General features: G+C 43.2%; 1 protein-coding gene across 2 annotated transcripts in view; it reads left to right on the forward strand.

Annotated features, from left to right (window-relative positions):
• The window catches only part of LOC132821443 (rho guanine nucleotide exchange factor 26-like), a 207,575-nt gene that overhangs the window by 107,775 nt on the left and 74,324 nt on the right, over nucleotides 1–25,476 (forward strand). For both annotated transcript variants that reach the window (XM_060834030.1, XM_060834031.1), the window contains exon 7: nucleotides 23,896–24,048. In XM_060834030.1, the coding sequence (XP_060690013.1) occupies nucleotides 23,896–24,048 (153 nt within the window). The remainder of the gene's footprint in view (nucleotides 1–23,895; nucleotides 24,049–25,476) is intronic.

A 25,476-nucleotide genomic window follows, 5' to 3' on the forward strand; every position in this document is an offset into this window, starting at 1 on the left:
CCAAACTATCCAGCCTCTCCTTAAAACTCAAACCCTCCATTCACAGCAAGATCCTGGCGAATCTTTTTTGAACCCTTTCCAGTTTAATAATCTCCTTCCTATAACCGGGCAGCCAGAACTGGACATAGTACCCCAAAAGAGGCCTCACTAACCTCCTGTACAACCTCAACATAGTGTCCCAACTCCTATACTCAAAGGTTTGGGCAATGAAGGCAGTAAAGCTGAAGGTCCTGTTTGCCCACATTTTGAATGACATTTCACATTGGAAGAAAAAGTTGGATTAAATTTAATATCTCATTAAAAAGATAACACCTCACAGCAATGTAACAGTCTGTCGGTCTCAGATCTGGACTAAACAAGTGATGTTTGAGCATGGAGGCAAGAATTATACTGACTGAACTAGCTGTCAGTGTTGCATCAATGGCGGACAATGCAAATCCATTTAAAAAAGAGGGATATGGGTCAAATGCTACTAGATTAGTTTAGGATAACTGGTCGGCATGGACAAGTTGGACCGAACGGTCTGTTTCTGTGCCGTATATCATTTAACACTCTATGATTGCTCATTTTATTCACTCACCCTCCACGAGCTGTGGCTCAGTGGTTAGCACTGCTGTCCTATAGTACTAGGATCCCAGGTTTGATTCCAGCCTTGGGCGACTCTCTGTGTGGAGTTTGCACATTCTCCCTGTGTCTGTGTGGGTGTCCTCCGGGTGCTCCGGTTTCCTCCCACAGTCCAAAGATATGTGGGTTAGGTGAATTCACCATGCTAAATTGCCAATAGTGTTAGATGCATTAGTCAAAGGGAAATGGGTCTGGGTGGGTTATTCTTCAGAGGGTCGGTGTGGACTGTTGGGACCGAAGGGCCTGTTTCCAAACTGTAGGAAATCTAAACTATCTGCGTGGAGTTTGCACATTCTCCCTGTGCCTGCGCGGGTTTCCTCTTGTTTCGCTCCCACAGTCCAAAAATGTACGAGTTAGGTGGATTGGCCATGGGAAGGACAGGGTGGATCTGGGTGGGATGCTGTTCAAGACAGTCGGTGTTGACTGGATGGGCAAAATGGCCAACTTCCACATGGTGGAGTTCTATGATTCCCATCAACTATCTGCATCCTGAAATCTCAAAAGTTTGTTTTACCCAAGAGTAAATTAGAACCAGAGAGTTTTGTGTTTGTGACACAGCACTGCGGAATGCGGAGTGTTTCTATATCAGAGCAAAAATTCCCAAGGGTTTCTCTAATTAGCATCACAGGAGGATTCCCTTCCCTGTTCCTGCCTTGTTTGGTTTGGGGGAAGGGTTAGGTTTCCCTGCATACGGTTAATAATTGCAGTGAACCAAAGAAAGGAGTCGGGTGAAAGGTGGCTGTTTGTATTCTTTTTCACACATGAAGCACAAACAAAAGAGGTTGATGATGCAAATCCATATAGTTGTGATAATTCGTGCAATGGTTTTGTTGTCCTGTTATTGAATGGGGAGCAGTTGCATCTGAGATGTTGCCAAGAATGTGAACCTATGAAAAGAAAAAGGCATGCATTTATGTAGCACCTTCCACAATCTCAGATTATCCCAAAGTGCTTCAGAGGGAGAAAGTGAGGACTACAGATGCTGGAGATCCGAGCCAGAAAGTGTGGTGCCGGAAAAGCACAGCAGCATGCCCTTCATCAGGAATGCTGATGAAGGGCTTATGCCTGAAATGTTGACTCTCCTGCTCCGCCGATGCTGCCTGACCGGCTGTGCTTTTCCAATACCACACTCTCAGTTCTCCAACATTTGTGTTCCTCTGCAACCTCGCATTATAGAGGTCATGCTATGGAAACCCACTATAGAAAATTGCACGTAGAGGTTAGCTAATAGAAAGTCAGCATAGGCACTCATCCTCTTGCCTTGAAGAAGTTTTCCTCTTCTCTCTACAAGAATCTCAGTCAGTCTCTCTCTCTCACTACAACCCCCAGGTCATCCACCTATCCACTCCACCCAACTGTCTGACCTATCACCTCCATCCCCATCCCCATTTTACCTATCGTACTCTATGCTACTTTCTCCTCACCCCCACCTTCCTCTCATTGATCTCTCCACTCTGCAGGCACCCTGCCTGTATTCCTGATGAAAGGCTTTTGCCCGAAACATCGATTTTCCTGCTCCTCAGATGCTGCCTGACCTGCTGTGCTTTTCCAGCACCACTCTAATCCATACTCAGTAGACAGTTCACATTATCCTAACAACATCCACAATTCGGTGAAAATGAGTACTGCAGATGCTGGAGATCAAAGTTAAGATTAGAGTGGTGCTGGAAAAGCTCAGCAGCTCAGGCAGCATCCAAGGAGCAGGAGAATTGATGTTTCAGGCATTCCTGTTGAAGGGCTTTTGCCTGAAACATTGATTTTCCTGCTCTTGGATGCTGCCTGACCTGTTGTGCTTTTCCAGAATCGCCCTAATCTTGACCAATATCCATAATTCATCAATTGCATTATAGCCAATTCGCTATGATGGAACATGCATCATAGCAGAATGACCTGTACTTGAAATCACAAGCTTTTGGAGTGTTGCCCCTTCATCAGGTGAATGTACTTTTGAAATATAGTCACTACCAGTATTGCGACAGCAACTTATGTTTATATAGCAGCTTTAATTCAGTGAAACATCCCAATGCACTTCAGAGGAGCGCAATGTAAGACAAAATCTGGCACAGTCACACAGAGTGATTAGGAAAACTTAGTCAAAGAGCTCAGTTCTCTTAAGAGTATCCCAAAAGAAGAAAAAGCCTAGTTGGGAGAATTATGGAGGGATTTCCAAAGTTTGGGGTCTAGGCATCTGTAGGTATAGCTACAAATAGTGGAATGATCACAATTACAAGTGTTGAATGGTTCAGAATTAGAGGAACACAGAAGCATTCCTGATGGAGCCGCAATAGGTCAATGACCTTTGGAGTTTTATTTTATTTGTTCTTTCAATGGGATGTAAGTATCAATGGCACCCACCCAACTAGGATAATTATAGATTGGGGAAAGGAGCCAATTATTCATAACAGTATAATAATTGCCCTCAGGAAACATCAACAAACGGCATTCCTGGTGAAGGGCTTTTGCCCAAAACATCGATTTTACTGCGGCTCGGATGCTACCTGAACTGCTGTGCTTTTCCAGCACCACTAATCCAGCAATATCAACAAACATCTATTTGCAATTATTAGGACAAGGTTTTCGATTTTCACTGACACAGGCAGGCTGTTTTTCAAAACAAAACTTTCTATTAAAGGGCTACGAATTTAAATTACTTCATGTCATGACAGTTCTCCACACAGTATTCTAAAGAAAATTGCGACTCCCGTGTTGCCAGTTATGGCCGTTAGTACAGTGAAAATGAGATCTGTTTGAATTTGGCACTGAGCTCAATTGAGTTATTTCTGCATTTGTTAGCCACGCCTTGTTCCCTTTCTTACCAACAAACATGGGATCTTTCAGAAATGGGAATGGGACTTCTGCATTTTTAAAGAGCAACAGAGTCTCTACCACTCCTTGAAAGCCTAGGGATGTGACACCATTCAGGATTTGATTGAATAGGAGGGGGAAGGGAAAGGGATGAATTGAGTGTGGAAAAGTAATGTGGGCTATTTGCCTGCATGGACAACTGTTTCCATGTTGTTACTTAAATGTAGTTCAGCCATGAAGATTGTCCAATTGGATGAGACTGCGATATGGACTGGTGCCCATGGAATTTAATAGCCAGCAGAGTCAAAAGGGAATAAACATTGGGAATGTGGGATAGACAGAGGATTTGTGCTGGAGTTTCACAAGAGTAAAAAATGAGGTCTGCAGATGCTGGAGATCACAGCTGCAAATGTGTTGCTGGTCAAAGCACAGCAGGTTAGGCAGCATCTCAGGAATAGAGAATTCGACGTTTCGAGCATAAGCCCTTCATCAGGAATAAGAGAGAGAGAGCCAAGCCGGCTGAGATAAAAGGTAGGGAGGAGGGACTAGGGGGAGGGGCGATGGAGGTGGGATAGGTGGAAGGAGGTCAAGGTGAGGGTGATAGGCCGGAGTGGGGTGGGGGCGGAGAGGTAGAGGGACTCACTGAAATCCTTGTAGAGGGAGGAAGAGAGCTTCTTCAAGGAAGGCATCCTTGTAAGAGGATTCGCAGTAGGTTAAAATCTTCGAGTAAAAAATGAGGTCTGCAGATGCTGGAGATCACAGCTGCAAATGTGTTGCTGGTCAAAGCACAGCAGGTTAGGCAGCATCTCAGGAATAGAGAATTCGACGTTTCGAGCATAAGCCCTTCATCAGGAATAAGAGAGAGAGAGCCAAGCCGGCTGAGATAAAAGGTAGGGAGGAGGGACTAGGGGGAGGGGCGATGGAGGTCACAAGAGTTTAGTCACTGTGAATTTGAACAACAAAATCCCTTTGTAACCAACAATGGCTAATTTTGAGTTCTGTGAGCAGTATTTGTTGTTTGAAGATTTGTTTTCATGCATTGAGGACTGAAAGTAAAACCTTGAGGTAAATAATTCAGTGCTTTAGGGGTAGACAATAAGAAATAAATGGACTATTGCCAAGCAACAAGGCATCCTTTTGATACAGACAGGCAGAGCGAGAAATATGTACTTTTAAGAGAACCATCCAGAAGGTCAGAGTTTGTGCAGTTTCTTTCAAAGAAAGTAACAGACCATTCAGAGAAAAAAAGGTTTTGAGGAGCAGCAGTACAGTTTGGAAACTTTCCAAAACAGTCAGAACAGAAAAAGAAGTCCTGTATGGCTTACAAACCCAGAAGAAATCCGCTGCAGAAGCACTAACATAAAACAAAGTGCAGATGCTAGAGGATCGGTGATGGGCCCTCTATGTTTTGTCATTTACATAAATGATTTGGATGCGAGCATAAGAGATACAGTTAGTAAGTTTGCAGTTGACACCAAAATTGGAGGTGTAGTGGAAAGCGAAGAGGGTTACCTCAGATTACAACAGGATCTGGACCAGATGGGCCAATGGGCTGAGAAGTGGCAGATGGAATTTAATTCAGCTAAATGTGAGGTGCTGCATTTTGGGAAAGCAAATCTTAGCAGGACTTATACACTTAATGGTAAGGTCCTAGAGAGTATTGCTGAACAAAGAGACCTTGGAGTGTAGGTTCATAGCTCCTTGAAAATGGAGTAGGTAGATAGGATAGTGAAGAAGGCATTTGGTATGCTTTCCTTTATTGGTCAGAGTATGGAGTGCAAGAGTTGGGAGGTCATGTTGCGGCTGTACAGGACATTGGTTAGGCCACTGTTGGAATATTGCATGCAATTCTGGTCTCCTTCCTATCGGAAAGATGTTGTGAAACTTGAATGGGTTCAGAAAAGATTTACAAGGATGTTGCCAGGTTGGAGTATCTGAGCTACAGGGAGAGGCCGAACAGACTGGGGCTGTTTTCCCTGGAGTGTCGGAGGCTGAGATGTGACCTTATAGAGGTTTACAAAATTATCAGGGGCATGGATAGGATAAATAGACAAAGTCTTTCCCCTGGGTTGGGGAGTCCAGAACTAGAGGGCATAGATTTAGGGTAAGAGGTTAAAGATCTAAAAGAGACGTAAGGGACAACTTTTTCACGCAGAGAGTGGTCCATGTATGGAATGAGCTGCCAGAGGATGTGGTGGAGGCTGGTACAATTGCAACATTTGAGAGGCTTTTGGATGGGTGTATGAATAAGAAGGGTTTGGAGGGATATGGGCCAGGTGCTGGCAGGTGGGACTAGATTGGGTTGGGATATCTGATCGGCATGGATGGGTTGGACCGAAGGGTCTGTTTCCATGCTGTACATCTCTATGGCTCTGTGACTCTATTTGAAACAGAAACATAAATCGCTGGTGAAACTCAACATCATATACCTGATGAAGAGCGTGAGCCCGAAACATCGATTTTCCCACTCCTCAGATGCTGCGCTTTTTCAGTGCCACACTTTTCAACTCTGGTCTCCAGCATCTGCAATTCCCACTTTCTCCTAGTAACCTCACTGCGAAGCCTCTTCCAAGGATGCCCAACTTGAAGACGTTCTCCTCCTCCCTCCACAAGGATCTCAATGAGTCTCTCTCACTCTCAATGCAGCCCCCAGGTCATCATATTCCTGATGAAAGGCCTATGGCTGAAACGTCAATTCTCCTGCTCCTCGGATGCTGCCTGACCTTCTATGCTTTTCCAGTGCCACACTTTTCAACTCTGAAACTCAGCAAGTCTGGCAGCATCTGTGGAGAGAAAGCAGAGTTAATGTTTTGAGTCCAGTAACTCTTCATCAAAACTGTTAGCAGCTAGGAAAAACTGGAATTTACACTGAAGCTAAAGTTGGGGCAGTGGCGGGAGGAAGGGGAGAGGTGAGCCGGTCAGTGGATGTGGAGCCCAGTGAAAGAGAGATATGAAAAGCATATATCAACAAGGAGATTATGAATAACAGGCTAGGACAGAAGAAAAGCTGAATAAGTGATAATAAGAGCTAAGTGTAGGAGAGAATGGATGAGCTGTACTGAATATAATACTGTGCTAATGGGCCTAGAAGTAGGTGTGAATGGGTGAATGTGACTCAAAGCAACTGATGTCATAATTGGGTGCGGGGTGGGCTAAAAAAGAAGTGGAAGACTAGAGTGAGGCTCGAAAGTTGTTGACTTTGATGTTGAATCCCAGAGGCTGTAAGGTCCCCAAACAGAAGATGAGGTGGTGTTCTTTGAGCTTGTGCTGAGGCTCGCTGGAGCACTGCAGCATGCCCGAGAGAGAAATGCTGGTGTGGGAACACTGTGGGTTGTTGAAGGGGCAGGCAACTGGAGGTTTAGGGTCATTTTTGTGGACAGAAGCCTGTGCTGCAAGGTGGTTATCACCCTGACCTTTGTCTCCCCATGTAGAGGAGACCACACTGTGAGCAGCGAATAGACTAGAATGAGTGAAGGGCAGGTAAAATGCTGCTTCACCTGGAATCTGTGTCTGGGCCCTTGGATTGTGAGAAGGGAGGAGGTAAATGAGCAAGTGTTACTTCTTCTGTGATTGCTGGGGAAGGTGCCAAGGGAGTGTGGGGAGGTTTTGGGAATGGGGGAGGAGTGTCAGAGGGAATACTCCTTACAGAATACTGACAAGGGAGGGGAGGGGAATGTGTACAGAGAAACCTCGATTATTCGGCATCCCCGCACTTCGGATAATCAAGGTTCCTCTGTATCTGATTGTGGCATCCGGTTGGAGATGACCGAAATGGTGGCTAATAATCGTTTGGATGTGGATGCTGGTGGGGGTGATGAGTGAGGACCAGAGGGATCCTATTGCTGTTGTGTGAGGGATGAGAACGGGTGTGGGCCAAAAGTGTGGGAGATGGGTTAGACTCAGCTGAGGACCAGATCAATGATGGAAATCCTCAGTTGAGGAAAAAGGATGTTTCAGAGGCCAACCCAGTGAAGGTGACCTCATCAGAACGGAGACGTAGAAACTGGGAGAACAGGATGTAGTTTTCTAAGAAGCAGAGTGTGAAGTGTGTAGTCAAGGTAATTGTGGGAGTCGGTGGGTTTGTAGTGGATATTGGTGACCAATGGAAATAGAGATGTCGAGGAAGGGAAGGGAAGAGTCAGAGATGACCAGGTGAAGGTAGAAATTGGAAGTGAAATTGTTCAATATTTTCAGTTCAGACCGCAAGAGGGAAGCAGCAATGATTATGTCATCGATGTAGTGGAGAAAGAGTTGTGGGGAGGAATCCAAATAGAAAAAAAACGAGCAACAGGAACAGATGAATTTAAGGTATCTAAAAGGAAACCATTCTCTTTTATTCCATCTGCCATCTGACATGACTGATGGAATTTTTAAAAGTCTGGAATTAAGACTCTAATGATGACCACAGAACAATTGTCAATTGTTGGAAAAATTCATCTGGTTCACTAATGTCTTTTAGGGATAGCAACTGCCATTCTTACCGGATCCGGCCTACACATGGCTCCAGACACATAGCAATGCAGTTGACTCTTATCTGCCCTCGGGGCAATTAGAGTTGGGCCATAAATGCTGGCCAAGTCAATGACAACCTGGTGAATGAATTCAAAAAGGTCTACAAGACTGTTGAATATGTGAGTTTAAAGAACATTTATTAAGATAAGTGAGCAGAGTTAGCAGTTTGTTTAAAGGTCTCATGTGGATGTAAGTCTATGTAGAAACTTGCTGATAAGAAGCTAAGTACAGTTGTCGTGACTGAACAAGGAATTTTAAAGTGGAAACCTGAGTTTTGGGGATCAGTAAGCTGAGGGAAAAATCTGTGTTTCTGATATTTGTAATAAGGGCTATACAAGTAGTTTTTTATATGTATTGGAGAATCATTTTGTTTTCCTCTTGCATGAAATGAACTTTGATGTTTGTTTGTTAAAAATATATCAACAGCCGTGTATGCCTATGTTAAGTGATAAATAGCCACAGTCACAAATTGCAAAAAATAAAACTCATGATCTGTCAAGTCAGGTTTGACACTGGGATCTGACTTGTCCAGTATTGCCATCAACTGGGATCAGAACAGGTAAAAGATTTCTCCTGGCTGGTTTCCTAATGTAGATTACAGAACATTTTATGCCACACACAACTCTCCGCACACCTAACTTCACCTCATTTTATCAATTTTTCCTTCTACTCCTTTTCTCAGTGTTGAATAATGGAATGTTTATAGCGTAGGAGGAGTCATCTCAACCTGTCATGGCTGAGAAGGGAAAGATTTAAAAAGGACCTTTTCATGCAGAGAAGGGCGTGCGTTTGGAATGATCTATTAGCGGAAGTGGTGGAGGCTGGTACAATTACAACATTTAAAAGGCATCTGGATGGGTATATGAATAGGATGGGTTTGGAGGGATATGGGCCAGATGCTGGCAGGTGGGACTAGGTTGGGTTGGGATATCTAGTCGGTGTGAACACTTTGGATCGAAGGGCCTGTTTCCACGCTGTACAACTTTATGACTCAATGTCTGTGCTGACCCTCTGAAGAAGCAGTTCACTATATAGTTATCTTTTCTTGTGTATATCTTCGGCCACAACCACTCCTTGGTAGTGAGTTCTGTTTCATACCTGTTCTCTTAATAAAGGGATTTCTCCTGAGTTTCCTGTTGGGTTTACTAGTGACTATCTTAAAATGCTGGTTTCCAACTTTGGTCCCCTCCCACAAGTGAAAATATTTCATAATCATAAAGACTCCTATTAGTTCATCGTATTTATGGTGCCAACGTGTTTATGTGTGGCAAGTTGTGGGTTGGAGCTCTGCTACAGAATGCCCTATATATCTATTGAACAATGTCCCATTGACTAAAGTGGAGCTGGAAGACTCTTGAGAGATGAGTATCCACTTCATTCTGAGCAGATACAGGAAGCCTGCCTTCCTTCGCACTTGAGAAAAACCACAGCCTCCGCTCAATTTCTGGGATAATTTTTGACAGCTGTTGCATATTCATTGCCTTGCAGTTCCAAGCTAAGTTCATGAAGCTGACTTTGCTTGGATTTAACTCTGTTGTTGCTGCATTTCTGGATATGTCCTCTTTGTATATGCATAACACGGTCCTTTGTTTCCTTTCTATTTGAATTTTCTCCTCTCTCTGTGTCTCAATGGCACTGATTCCTGTTGGAGTAGAGTTACATATCACCCTCTGCTATTTCTTCCAATTAACCGGAGGCTGACTTTCGTCCATGTCTGCGATCCTAACAGTGAACATCGACTGTTAAGGGGAGTCACAGCCAACCTCAACCATGTTCTCACCCATCATTCCTTTTGTCACAGGAATTAAGTGTGTCATCAGTGGAGAATCCTTGCAGCTTGCTTGCACACTTCCTTGCTTGAATCAGGATTTTGAGCTCAAATGGAGTTCTTGCAGCTGAACTGAACTTGCTGAGTGCAAAAGGGTGATCTAGCTTGCAATTTGCTGAGCCTCCTACTTGAAACCATTGACATTGCTGAACATTCGTTTCATAGTTGTGGTTCTGCTCGCCGAGCTGGAAGTTTTTGCTGCAAACGTTTCGTTCCCTGGCTAGGGAACATCATCAGTGCTGTTGGAGCCTCGTGTGAAGCGCTGCTTTGATGTTTCTTCCGATATTTATATTGGTTTGTTCTCGCTGCTTCCGGGTGTCAGTTTCAGCTGCAGTGATTTGTATGTGGGGTCCAGGTCAATGTGTCTGTTGATGGATGTTCTTGCCGTTTCCGGGTGTCAGTTTCAGCTGTAGTGGTTTGTATATGATGTCCAGGTCAATGTGTCTGTTGATGGAGTTTGGGGATGAATGCCATGCTTCTAGGAATTCTCTGGCTGTTCTCTGTCTGGCTTGTCCTATGATAGTGGTGTTTTCCCAGTCAAATTCATGTTGCTGGTTGTCTGAGTGTATGGCTACTAGAGATAGCTGGTCGTGTCGTTTTGTGGCTAGCTGATGTTCAAAATACCATGCAAGGACTGCACAAAACACTATATAGGACAAACAGGAAGACAGCTAACAATCCGCATCCATGAACACCTCCCAGTCAAACTGGGAGAACACTACCATCATAGGACAAGCCAGACAGAGAACAGCCAGGGAATTCCTAGAGGCATGGCATTCATCCACAAACTCCATTAACAGACACATAGACCTGGACCCCATATACAAACTACTACAGCTGAAACTGACACCTGGAAGCGGCAAGAACAAACCACTATAAATACCGGAAGAAACATCAAAGCAGCGCTTCACAGGAGGCTCCAATAGCACTGATGATGTTCCCTAGCCAGGGAACAAAACGTTTGCAGCAAAAACTTCCAGCTCGGCGAACAGAACCACAACAACGGACACCCGAGCTACAAATCTTCAACCAGACTTTAATTACACCATTAAATCTTGAAGATTCCAGGCAAATTCCTGGAAAATTGTTAAATGTTGGTGTAAAAATTAGCCCAATTTGAAATTCAATCAATATCCTCACTTTCAAAAGAGGAGTAATTTTTTTTTGTCAACTCTACGTTTTAAAATTGCTTTTGCATAGGGTTACTTCAGCTGGGGCCTAACCAAGCCATGATGACAGGGAGATGATCAGACAGGAAAATGACACAACCATTTCGTCCAACACTTGGCTGTCAAAGTTAAACCAGTGCATACACTACCACCTAATTCAAATTATAAAAAGATGCTAAATCCCAGTGGCAGTTTAAAAATTAAACATATATTTGATTAGAAGGATTGTCTTTGTGTTATGCTCCTCCCTTACTGAAGCATTCCTATCATATCTATATCTCTTAGGCACAGGTTATCACTGTCTCTGTGGTTAACCGATCTGCAAAAGGATCCCTGCCCTTTCAACAAGTCTTTTTTTTTCAAAATTCCATTGGACTTTGACTTGGGAATTCATTCATATTATGTTACAGGCCTGCAAATGCCACTATAACAGAGGGCTCAGTATATCCATAAATAATACATACATAAAATGCTTGAATTGTGTTCCGATGAGAGTGCAGTTTACCTTGATGAATGGGGACAGCTGTACACAACTTGCAAGGTTTATATGCCAAGCCCCTCCAACTGTGCTTAAATTCCATACTTGTTCTGTGTTGCAATGGGCTACTCACCTTGTAGGAAAGACTAGAACTAGACAACACAACTTCGGGAAAGAAAGTCACATTTTTAAGATCAAAATGAGAATTCTTTTTCTGTCTGGAAACAATGGGGGCTGAAGTGATCCAAAGCTGATATAGATTTTGATAGTAGACATCGGTTATGGGGACCCAGACAGAAAATTGGAGTTGAAACCACAAACAGATCAGCCATAACCTTATTGAGTGGTGGGACCCACCAACACCACCCGCACAGGAACATGTTCAAAGGGCCAAATGATCTAATCCTACTCATGCTCCTAACTCTGACGTTCTCCTCTGGTCTAATAATCTCCACTTTTTTAGACAAATAATTCTATACAACCCAGCTGGCCTACACAAAGAGTGTTGGTTTTCAATTAGACAAATGTTCATGGGTTGTAAGAGATTTCAGAGATAAAACCTAAAACAGTTCTCCCGCTCTGGCCCTTAACCAATTCCACCACCTAACATGCCCCCAGTTACTTCATTTTTAGCCCTGTCCTCCATGGTTGTCTCTACACCTACTGGTGCATGTTCAGCAAGACTTCAAGAAGACCCATCACCATTTCCTTCTCGAAGCCAAATTAGGAGGACCAATAAATACTGACATTGCCAACAACACTTACACAAAGGAATAATTTGCAGATTTTGGACAAAGAATGGAGAGCAATGTGAGGAGGGGGAGGGGCAGCATGGCTAATGGGATAGTACTTTCAAAAGTCTGACACAAGCACGATGGGCTGAGTGTTTTTTTTGCTGTGTCTTCTCAGCGTTGTTACAGCACAGAAGGAGGCTGTTGAGCTCATTGTGTCTGTACTAGCTGTCCAAATGACATTTGTCTGCTTTGTCCTCAGCCCAGCTCTTTACATTGTATATCTTCAGATAACAGGAGAAAGTGAGGACTGCAGATGCTGGAGATCAGAGCTGAAAATGTGTTGCTGGAAAAGCGCAGCAGGTCAGGCAGCATCCAAGGAACAGGAGAATTGACGTTTCAGGCATAAGCCCTTCTTCAGGAAAGATTCCTGAAGAAGGGCTTATGCCCAAAATGTTGATTCTCCTGTTCCTTGGATGCTGCCTGACCTGCTGCGCTTTTCCAGCAACACATTTTCAACTATCTTCAGATAACAGTCCAGTTCCTTCTTGAATATCTGAATTAAACCACATTCTCAGGCAGTACATTCCAGACTCACTGTGGGATAGCGGTTTTCCTTATGTCACTTTGTTCTCTTGGCAATGGCCCTAAATCTGTGACCATTCAATTTCCATCTCTTCACAAGTGGGAAAAGTTTTGCCCCATCTACTCTGTCCAGGCCCTCATGCCTGAATTAAATCTCTATCCCCAGATTGGACTGATTAACCATTACTTCCTGACTTATCTTCTACTCGCTTGAACCATTGCTTTCTATCCTACAAAATGAAACTTGGGTAATTTCAGTGGAAATAACAGATGTTGTCTTGGCACATTTATTGTTTCAATCTTATATTTCAATTTTGTTTTGAAATGAAACTATAGTTTGACTTAGATTGCCATGGGTCACTTTGAACTTACAAAAGTTCTTATTTGCCATAAGCACATGAAATTGTACAGAATTTTTTTTCTGTCTTTGCTTTATATTTCCAGCATTCTAAGTATTTTCATTAAAATTGCTGACTTCAGTAACCTTCACTTAGGAATTGTTCCATCAATCTAATAACCAGGTGAAAATGTGACTTTTGACTTTTTTTCTTTATTCCTAATTTTAATCTTGACTTGAGTTCTTAATCGTTGTGTAAATGTTCAACATCAGCTCAAACATCAATTAATTAACCTTGAATTTTCTTTACCAGAAGTAAGTACTCAGTTTTTTTCTTCATTAGTGTATTCTACAAAGCTATGTAGATATGTAGCATGGTCCTGTTTTGCTCTGTGTGCCTTTTCAGAAGCACTTACACCTATAAACTAGTATTTGCAGGATATTATCACAAACTGGTGAGATTCGGTATAACCATAGGCTGTTCTTTCATAGAGAGAGATGAGGGGTGTGGAGTTTGACCTGAAGAACATCATGTGAAAGGGTGAGTTTGAGAAGGGAGAACCTTCAATGGTGACCTTGGCTAGTACGGGAACTGAACCCGCACTGTTGGCATCATTCTGAAATGCAAAGCAGCTATCCATCAAACTGAGCTAACCAATCTCGAAAGTAGTATCCTTGATGGAACCAGCATGGTGGTTTTCAACCTCCTTTCATTTGGTCCCGAATGCCATTGGAATGTCTTTGGAACTTTCATTCTTAAAAGGCAGTATAAGCAGAGCCTTGAAATATTTTTAACATGGAGGTAGATAAACCCTCAATAAGCAAGGAGGTGAAAGGTAATTGGAGTTGCATTACAATTAGGTTTTATTGTCACATGTACTCAAGTACAGGAGTGTAGTGAAAAGTGTACAATGTTATCATACACAGCACCATCTTAGGTGCAAAGTACCTAATAGGTGACAAGGTGGAATAATTAGATGGGCCATTATTGAATGGTGAAGCAACTTCAATGGGCTGAATGGCCTACTCCAGCTGCTTAAGTTGGTTTTGCTCACTCTTTGAGGGAGCTGTGCAATTTCTTTTGATTAGAGATCACTAAGAAATGTCAGCTTTGCCAGCAACTTTTCTGAAGAAGGGCTCATGGCTGAAACGTCGATTCCCCTGTTCCTTGGATGCTGCCTGACCTGCTCCGCTTTTCCAGCAACACATTTTCAGCTCTGATGTCCAGCATCTGCAGACCTCACTTTCTCCAGCAACTTTTCTATCCCCTGTAAAAATCATGCAACCTCCTTTATACTATGTACACACACACACTTATTCCCCATTTCAAATGTATATTCAATTCATTTTCAAGCTACTTAGGGCCTAGCCATCTGAATATACAGTCACGAGTGTGATGTTGGAAACTTTGTGGGTGGCACGGTGGCACAGTGGTTAGCACTGCTGCCTCACAGCGCCGGAGACCCGGGTTCAATTCCTGACTCAGGCGACTGACTGTGTGGAGTTTGCACATTCTCCCCGTGTCTGCGTGGGTTTCCTCCGGGTGCTCCTGTTTCCTCCCACAGTCCGAAGATGTGCAGGTTAGGTGAATTGGCCAGGATAAATTGCCCGTAGTGGTAGGTAAAGGGGTAAATGTAGGGGTATGGGTGGGTTGCGCTTCAGCGGGTCGGTGTGGACTTGTTGGGCCGAATGGCCTGTTTCCACACTGTAAGTAATCTAATCTAAACTTCCTGATGAAGGGCTCTAGCCCGAAATGTCGACTCTCCTGCTCCTCGGATGCTGCCTGATCTGCTGTGCTTTTCCAGCATCACACTCTTGACTCTGATCTCCAGCATCTGCAAACCTCACTTTCTCCTATCTGAAGACACAGCCATCAATGGAGGAGTAATGGAAATTGGAGAAGAAACCACAATTAGATGGATGTAAAAATCGGCTGGAGGTGAATACTGAAACCAGGAGGGACAAGGCCATAGATGGATTTGAAAAGAGGAAATTGAATTTCCAAATTGGGAATCTTAGTTACAGATCATTTCAAGCTGCTGTATTCAACTTCTGAGGAAGGCCGTCAGTTAGCTCAGTTGGCTGGATGGCTGGTTGGCTTTGCAGAATGAAGCTAAGGGGATGAAGATTATCAGGCATAGGCAGTCCTATGGTGAAGCAAATTCAATGCCTGCTCTGGCTCAGCTTGCCATGAAGATTGCACCTTCTCAACTTTGCACCTCATCTCACAGAATCATAGAATCCCTACAGTGTGGAAACGGACCCTTTGGCCCAACAAGTCCACACCGACCCTACAAAGACGACCCCACCCAGATCCATTCCACTCCTACTCTACATTTGCCCCAAACTAATGCACCTAATGTACACATCCCTGAACACTATGGACAATGTAGCATGGCCAATTCACCTAACCTGCACATTTTTGGACTGTGGGAGGAAAGCAGAGCACCCCGAGAAACCGTGCCGACATGGGGAGCATGTGCAAACCCCATACAGACAGTCACCTGAGGCTGGAACCGACCATGGGTACCTGGTGCTGTGAGGCAGCAGCGCTAACCACTGAGCCACTGTGCCACCTTTAGGCATGGTCATCCTCAGATTAAACTCAACACCAGTTCTCTCTCTCTCTGTGTCTCTCTCTCTCTCTCTCTCTCTCGAATGAGAGAGCAGATTATGGTCTGATGGGACTATTGCAACTTTACCTCGAACCGTTACATCATTCCGTTATCTCTCTTCTGATTTTTTGGCCAATTGTCTTAAATCTGAATCCATTCTTTCTACTTCCTTCCTGCTGATAGAAAGAGTTCTTCTTGTTTTATTGTTCTGACCAATAAAGGAAAGCTTACCAAGTGCCTTCTTCACTATCCTGTTTACCTGCAACTCTACTTTCAAGGAACTATGAACCTGCGCTCCAAGGTCTCTTTGTTCAGCAACACTTCCCTAGGACCTTCCCAGTAAGTGTATAAGTCCTGCTGTGATTTGCCTTTCTAAAATGCAACACCTCACATTTATCTAAATTAAACTCCAGCAGCCCATTGGCCCATCTGATCAAGGTCCTGTCGTACTCCTTCTTCGCTGTCCACTACGCCTCCAATTTTGGTGTCATCTGCTAATTTACTAACTATACCTCCTTTGTTCTTATCCAAATCATTTATATAAATGCTGAAAAGCATGGACCCAGCATAGATCCTTGTGGTGCTCATCAATTCTCTTTGTGACTTCTTTAAAAAACTCAATCAAGTTTGTGAAACATGATATCCCATGTGCAAAGCCATGTTGACTATCTCTAATCAGTCCTTTCCTTTCCAAATTCATGTCAATCCTGTCCTTCAGCATTCTCTCTAACAACTTGCCCATCAGCGATGTGAGGTCTATACTTCCCTGCCTTTTCCTGACCATCTTTCTTAAACAGTGGCACCGTGTTAGTCAACTTCAACAATGACAATTAATGATATAAATATCTCAGCAAGTGGCCCAGCAATCATTTCCCTTGTTTCCCAGAGAGTTCTAGGGTACACCTGATCACGTCCTGGGAATTTATCCACCTTTATGCATTTTAAGACACCCAGCACCTCCTCCTCTGTAATACTTTTCAACATGTTATCATCTATTTCCCCACTTTCTGTATCTTCCATGTCCTTCTCCACAGTAAACACTGATGCAAAATGCTAATTTACTATCTTCCCTATCACATGCGGTTGGTCATGTTAGGACTGTACAGGACATTGGTTAGGCCACTTTTGGAATACTGCATGCAATTCTGATCTCACTCCTATTAGAAGAATGTTGTGAAACTTGAAAGGGTTCAGAAAAGATTTGCAAGCTGTTGCCAGGGTTGGAGGATTTGAGCGATAGGAGAGGCTGAATAGGCTAGGACTATTTTCCCTGGAGTGTCGAAAGCTGAGGGGTGACCTTATAGAGGTTTATAAAATCATGAGGAGCATGGATAGGGTAAATAGACAAGGGTGGGGGAATCCAGAACTAGTGGGCATAGGGTGAGAGGGGAAAGATATATTAGGGACCTAAGGGGCAAGTTTTTCATGCAGAGGGTGCCACTATTATGGAATGGGCTGCTAGAGGAAGTGGGGAGGCTGGTACAATTACAACGTTTAAAAGATATCTGGATGGTAAATGAATAGGAAGGGTTTAGAGGGATATGGGCCAAGTGCTAGCAAATGGGACTAAATTAGTTTAGGATATCTGGTCAGCATGGACAGTTGGACTGAAGCGTCTGCTTCTGTGCTGTACTCCTCTGTGACTCCATGACCCTCAATCTTCCTGGCTGAAAGGCAAACAGTTCCAGTTTTCCTTGTTTCTTTGCACAGCTGAAGTCATTCGCCCCAGGAGCAGAAGATTTTTAAGGTTCCTTTTATCATTTGCTACTTACGGATGCACTTGTATCTAACTGAGGATCTGGATCTTCTTATACACTGGCTGTGAATCCCAGCAGTGGGAGTAATTCAGTCTCTCAGATCTAAGTACTTGCCACTTTAAGACATAATAGTTTGCAAACAGTGGAATGTTGATTACTCAGGAGATCCTGCATCAAGTAATGTCACCCCTGTGTTGAATACTGTGCCATTACAAAGCTGTTTGTTCCAAGTCCTGTTTTGGTGAACCTTACCTGTTCTGAAATCTATGTATCGCTGTGATTGCAGAGGGGAATCTACAGTAATTGATTGACGTGTGGATTTATGTGTAGATCAGGTTGAAGCCTCTTTCTAGATTTCAGCTACAACACCTCCTGCTTCTTTGATACTTATCACACAAAACTTTAAGTCCCTTCAGTTATAAGTTGTTTTTTAGAGAATAGTCGGTGAATAACAACTTGCACTGATTGCTGAATGTTAAAAAATATATGTTAAACCCACAAACGATAAGAGTTCACGATCATTGGTTGATGAGTAATAGGTGATGTTGCTTTTCCACTCAATTATTGGACCACGAACTGCCTTGTGACAAGTACATGAAGAGACAGTGGGTTCAGGCTCCTTTCAGGTTTTATAAGGGGAAGAATCGCAGGATTTGAGGCATCAAGTCCGCTCATTGAAATTATTTATAATAATTAAAGGATTTACTGGGGTTGATAGAAATTGTTTCCTCATGAGGGTGTGCGTTGGACTTGGTCTCACAGAAAGGTGTCAGAGAAAGAGAGACACACATTCCTCCCAAATGCTTTAAAACCATTAAGCACCTTTGAAGTGTAAGTTAATTGATCCCAATTATGCTGAATAAAAGACACAGAATCAGGCCCAACAACCAATAATGTGCTGGCGATCAGATACAGAGGATCCTCGATTATCTGATGGACACAGGCAGGGAGTATTTTGTTCGGTTAATCGAATTCTGGATAATCGAATGTCGGATAACATAGTTGAGCCAAGCGTCAGGATCATGTGATCTTGCCAGATTGTCTAAAATTTGGATAATCGAACGCCGAATAGTTGAGGTTCCTCTGTATTTGTTGACCACATTTTGGATGAATCCCCTGTTCTTATACAGATGACTCTATCACGTCTTTTGCACCTGTCTGAGAAGCGTTGGGGGGGGGTTCCCCGTTTACAGTCTCATCCAGAACATAGCACCTCTGACAAAGCCGCACTCCCTTAGGGCTGCTTTGGGAATGTAAGCCAAGCGTTTAGTCTGAAGTAATTGTAGTGGGACATGAATCCACAATCTCCTGTCTCATAAGCAGGATATTATCAGCTAACCCACCACTGACACTTGCAATAAGATGCTGTATTCATTTTTATTTTGTAGTGTTTTGTTTTTTTCAGTGAAAAGCCGTCAATCCAGTAGGGTTTGCTTCAACTCCACTGTTGAAGACTTTAAGTAAATGATACTTAAAATGGGTTCCTTTAATTGATTAGTCATTAACAGGATCCCTTGGCCACTTTTAACCTTGACTTCATGGGGTTTTCTGACATATACAGAGGAACCTCGATTATCCAATGGACACCGGCAAGGAATATTTCGTTCAGTTAATCAAATTCTGGATAATCGAATGTCAGCTAACATTGTTTAGCCAATGATCGGGACCTTGTGATCTTGCCGGATAATCCAATATTCGGATAATCGAATGACGGATAACTTGACTCCGCTTAGACTCTTTCACAAAGGGAGACAAAGCAATATCACCGGAAAACAAGATTATCTGGTCAGTCTCACACTGCACACAGAAGTATCCCACAAACTTGAATTTGGCTCTCACATTTCCTGTATTTCAACAGTGACTCTTCAGATTTATTTCAAAAACCTGTAAAGTGTTTTTGGATGTCCTGAACAACACTGATGGCACCTTCTTCCTTAATGTTTCTCAGCTGCTCAGTTGTCAGGGCAGTTAAACACATGCAACAGTAAAATCACCATGAAAGAATAAAGAATACAATGTCTCCAGATGCCAAAGCCTGAAGCTCTGGATCACACCTATCCTTAAACTTCTTTACTCTACTCCTTAAGATACTGTTTAAGATTCAAAAGCTGTGGGATGTCTAAGCAGAAGACATGAATGGCTGCCAGAATCTGGGGTTAAATTGGGATCTGCTTCACTATAACAGGCACGCCCACCATGTAATTAATGTTGTAAACACCTGTTGGTTTAATTAATTGCCACAGAAGGCTGTGGAGGTGGGGTCATTGAGTATATTTAAGATAGAGATAGATAGGTTCTTGATTGTCATGGGGATCAAGGGTTATGGGGAGAAAGTGGGAAAAATGGGGTTCAGAAACTTATGAAGGACTTATGCCCGAAACGTCGAATTTCCTATTCCTTGGATGCTGCCTAACCTGCTGTGCTTTAACCAGCAACACATTTTCAACTGTGATCTCCAGCATCTGCAGACCTCATTTTTTTTGAGAAACTTACCAGCCATGATTGAATAGCGGAGTAGACTCGATGGGCTGAATGGCCTAATTTCTGCTCCTGTGCCTTCTGATCTTTTGGTTTGTTGGGGAAGTGGTGAATGCCTTTACATCTGAACCCGTCTACTTTTCCTGTCATAGTCCATTGTGTGGAGACCCCTGATGTTCTCCCTTTCCCAGTCAGGTCCATTGCAGCCAACCTTAGGGCTGAGACCTGGCTCAGGAAGTGGGAGAGAGATAGTTGATCTCCAAATACACCCATTTTGATAAAGGAACTCCCACTATATCCAGCCATGTGACTGGAAGTGTTCACTAAAGGCATGATCAGGTGACCACCTCACTTCCCACTGCCCTAAGACTCCAGGAATCCTGAAATGTTTGCAACCCTGGCCCATAGACTCCATCAGAATGCTTTGTGTCATTTTAGTCTTCAGTCCTTTTTAGGCCCTGTCCCTGGCCTAAGACGAACATGTTCACTGCTGTTGGTGCAGGTGTCTCCAAAGGCAGATTTATAACGGTTGCTTTCATCTTGTATATTACTAACTGCAACGTGGAAATCAATAGTGAGAAATTAATGTCCCAAAGACAGAGTGAGATTCACAGAATTTCGGGGTTATGGAATTTAATATTTTATAACCGTCACCTGTTGAACAGGAGATAATAATGAGGCTCTTTTCATTGAATTCCAGGTGAAAGAAAACAGGCTTTAATGACAAATGTTTGCAAAGTTTAACAAACACTTTCATAAAGCAATGGGAAATTGATTTTTCAAGTTAAACATCAGCTACAGCACAGGATGAGGTCATAATGTGCATCATGCTAGTTCACGCCTGCTCTTCGAACGAGTTCCCTGTCAGTCTTGTTCTGTTTCTTAGAATGCTGAGCCATTTTCCTTCAAGTAAAATATTAATCTTGTTTCATTTCTAAAGTGTCTACTGAGTCTGCTTCAGGCAACGCATTCCAGTTCTGAACTTGCCACATAAAAATAAATATTACTCCTTTCTCCCCCTCTGCTCCTTTGGGCAATTATTTTGAATTGGAATCCGTCTTTTCTCCTTGCCAGTCCTTGCCATCTTCTTGGTAACTATTGTCACTGAATGAGCTGTCGGGATGACACAGCTTAAACGAAAACCAGAAATTTTATTTCTTGTTTGTTCTAAAAGGCAGCGGTTGAATTTTTCTGAAAACATAAGGTCATTGGGGACACTGGAGCAAGGTCATTGGGGACATATAAGAGACTGCTGGACATGCATATGGTCACAGAAATTTGAGGGTGCATACATGATGATCAGTGGTCGGCACAACATCGTGGGCTGAAGGGCCCATTCTGTGCTGTACTGTTCTATGTTCTATGTTCTATAAATGTTCATTTGTAAAATTGCAAAGTTTGTAAAATTGCACTGGGTACACAATAAAGTAGGGTTACTGATTTTAATGAATCAGCTATGAGTCAAAATGTTCTTTATTAGATGCCATTGAATCCCATGAGTGTTTCTTCTCAGGCAGAGTAAGTGTTATTACTAAGGCACTGTTAACATCTATATTACAATTTAGAGCAAGAGGCTGCTCAATTGCTCTGTTCTTCCTAACTACCGTCCTTCAGAGAGATCTTGGCGCACTGTAATAAATTGTCCTTATTTTTATTAAGTTAAAAATCACATAACACCAGGTTGTAGTCCAACAGGTTTATTTGGAAGCACTAGCTTTCAGAACGCTGCTCCTTCATCAGGAAGTTGTGAAGCGGGACCATAAGACACAGAATTTATAGCAAAAGATTGCAGTGTCATGCAGCTGATATGATATATTGAACAAACTTAGATTGCTGTTAAGAAATTTTCTAGATTGTTGCAGGTTTCAGTTCATTAATATATAAATCCCAGAGCTTCTTTTATGTCACATGCTCAAGATAACTTAAGGTTTTATAAAAATAGGTGGCATCGCAGCTCAGACAATGCATTAAAGGTGTGAGGTTAGAGTCTGTCTGTCTTCCAATCTTGAGTCAGACTGGTTCTATTTCCAAAGTGGAATTTACAAATGATTACATGGATTGACTGCCTGCAGTTTCTGCAGTTTTTGAATAAAATAGAATGTATCTGCAAATATAATTCTGTAAATACAAATTCACTCCATAAACTTATATGTGTGCATGAGAGAGAGTGTGTACATGTGAGTGTGTGCGTGTGAGTGCATGTGAGAGAGTATGTGTTTGCATGTGTGCAAGATTGGTAAAGTGTGTGTGGGAGTGTGATGGGGTGTAAGCCTGTGAGACGGGCATGTGTGAGTGTGGGGGGTGTATGTGTGTGTGCGTATGACTGTATGAGAGAGGGGTTGCGTGAGTGTGTGAGTATGTAGCAATGTATGTATGAGTGTGTCAGTACGTAAGAATAAGTGTGTGTGTGTGTATGTATAGTGCATCGGGGTCAGTGGAGCCATGTTCTTTGCAGTCTCCAATACATTAACAATGAGGATGAGCATCTCACCAAGACCTTTCCTATGCTTCCACTTCTCGCCTTTAAACACCTGCCAAATCAGAAACAGATCATTGTTTGCAGCAAACTGCCCAGCTATCAGGACATCGACCACAATACTGTACAACCCTTCATGACAACTACTGCAAGTTACGTCAGAGTATCAACATGGATACCACCATTACCCATGGGGACACCATCCACCACATTCACAGCAGGTACTCATGTGACTCGACCAATGTTGTCTACCTCATATGCTGCAGGCAAGGATACCCCAAGCATGGTACATTGGTGAGACCAAGCAGACGCTAAGACAATGGATGAATGGACACCGCACAATGATCACCAGACAGGGGTGTTCCTTCGCAGTCAGGGAACACTTCAGCGAGGGACATTTGGCCTTGGATCTTCGGGTGACTATCCTCCAAGGTGGACTTTGGGACAGGCAACAACACAAGGTGGCTGATCAGAAGCTGATAGCCATGTTTGGTAGCCATGAGGGTGGCCTCAACTGTGAGGTTGGGTTCATGTCACACTACAGGTGATCCCACTTCACTATAAACACATAGCACTATACACACACACCTCACCAAACTTGCACACATACAAACACTCTCTCTCACATGCTCCCACACTCACATGCACACACTCATGTACACACACTCTCTTTCTCATGCAACCACATATATAAGTCTATAGAGTGAATTTGTATTTACAGAATTATATTTGCAGATACATTCTATTTTGCTCAAAAAATGTACAATCTGCAGGCAGTCAATTCATGTAATAATTTGTAAATTCCACTTTGGAAATAGAACCAGTCTGACTCAAGATTAGGATACAGACAGACTCTAACCTCATACCTTTATGTATTGTCTGACCATTTTTTATAAAACTTATGTTATTTTGAGAATGTGACTTAAAAGAAGATCTGGGATTTATATTTTAATGAACAAAAACCTGCAATTCATTCTAAAAGATGAAAGACTTAACAGCAATCTAAGTTTGTTCAATAAATTTAATCAGTTGCATGGCACTGTGATCTTTTGCTAAAATTCTGTGTCTTATGATCCAGCTCCATTAGTTATCTGATGAAGGAGCAGTGTTCTGAAAGCTAGTGCTTCCAAATAAACCGGTTGGACTATAACCTGATGTTGTGTGGTTCTTAACTTTGTCCGCCCCAGTCCAACACTGACTCCTCCACATTATTATTTTTATTCGTATGACTAGAGCAGTCAGGACACTTCTGTCCATTGTTATCTGGAACCTCAGAACATGTCCCTCATTTAGTATCAAAGACAGGATGAAAGATTCTGCACTTTCCCAGTTGGAGTTGGGAATGGGATGGGGAATGAAGCTGGCGATGTGGTGCTGGAAGTGATGTTAAATGAAGTAGTAGGAATGGTTCTTAAACTGATATGGGAGCAATTGTTTGTACAAAATGAGAACACCATTAAACCTCTGGATTAGAGATCTTTTGATGTATTGCTTTGACAGGTTCTTCAAGGAGCTTGAGGCCAGGTACCAACAGAATGCCCTGATACCTGATATCAGTGACATTGTTGAGAAACATGCTACATGTACCTTTGAACCCTATGTAACGTACTGCTCCAATGAGATCTACCAGCAACGCACCCTGGAGAAACTCCTGTAAGTATGTCAGATGAATACTCTGATGAGTATTCATGTCAATGTTGTGTAAATAAAAATGTTTCTCCTCATTGCTTTGTTTTTGGTGGGCCTTTGGCAATTAATTGAGGGAGCAATGCAAGTTCAAGTGGACAGAGGTGGAGTCAGTTATGAAATATGCTAGACCATACACATATAGGAATATTGAGTTTAGTGGGTTAGAGTGGAGGAAGGTTTCGATCATGTTGTGAGAGCTTAGGTGTACTGGATAGAAGGAATGGATTGAAAAGTGTTGCACTGGAAAAACGTAGCAGATCAGGCAGCATCTGAAGAGCAGGAGTGTTAATGTTTTGGGTAAAAGCCCTTCATCAGGACTTCATTCAGGATGAAGGGCTTATGCCCAAAATGTCAATTCTCTTGCTCCTTGGATGCTGCCTGACCTGCTGTGGTCCACCAGTGCCAACTTTTTGACTCTGATCTCCAGTACCTGCAGTCCTCCCTTTTCTTCTTGAAGGGATGGACAGAAGTCATGAGTTCACATTGAGTCATGTGTTTATTGGGATTAAGTTCAAGGAGCCTCAACCTGCTGGGATGACTGATCTTGAACTGGACTCAAGTGGGCGGCACGGTGGCACAGTGGTTAGCACTGCTGCCTCACAGCACCAGAGACCCGGGTTCAATTCCCACCTCAGGCGACTGTCTGTGTGGAGTTTGCACGTTCTCCCCGTGTCTGCGTGGGTTTCCTCCGGGTGCTCCGGTTTCCTCCCACAGTCCAAAGATGTGCGGGTCAGGTGAATTGGCCATGCTAAATTGCCCGTAGTGTTAGGTAAGGGGTAAATGTAGGGGAATGGGTGGGTTGCGCTTCGGCGGGTCAGTGTGGACTTGTTGGGCTGATGGGCCTGTTTCCACACTGTAAGTAATCTAATCTAAAGGGAGCTCCATTCTGGGAATGGGGATATAGAGGGAGCTTGAGATCACATGTTGGGATCAAGTTGAGGCCCACTGCTGGAACTCCAACAGCCCCTGAAGAAAGTGATCAACGATGCAGCCCGGACTGGGAGGTGAGTCTGGGTTCCCACTACGATGTGTGGAATGTGGTGGAAGCTCTGGGAAGGGAACTAAAGGTTTGTGAGGAAAGGGATGTTGAGGGAGGGGATGGAACTCCAATGGAGTCAAGAGCCCAAAAAGGCAGTTCTTCAACAACCCCCTCCATGCGTATGCGCACAACACACACACACATTTAAGTACCAACACCCATCTCCGTACTGCAGATAAAATTCCCACAGTGATGGGAAAAATTCTTTAAATGGACAGCAACTTCTCTCCCCACTCCCCACACTCTGTGTCCCTGACATCAAGCTCTTGGGGCAGAAGGGGCAGGACATTAAAAGACAATCCCAGGAAACTCTATCTGCATGTGTTAAACAGAGTTTGTGAGCTACCCTATTG

The sequence above is a fragment of the Hemiscyllium ocellatum genome, chromosome 13, assembly GCF_020745735.1.
Source record: "Hemiscyllium ocellatum isolate sHemOce1 chromosome 13, sHemOce1.pat.X.cur, whole genome shotgun sequence".
Taxonomy (NCBI): Eukaryota; Metazoa; Chordata; class Chondrichthyes; order Orectolobiformes; family Hemiscylliidae; genus Hemiscyllium; species Hemiscyllium ocellatum.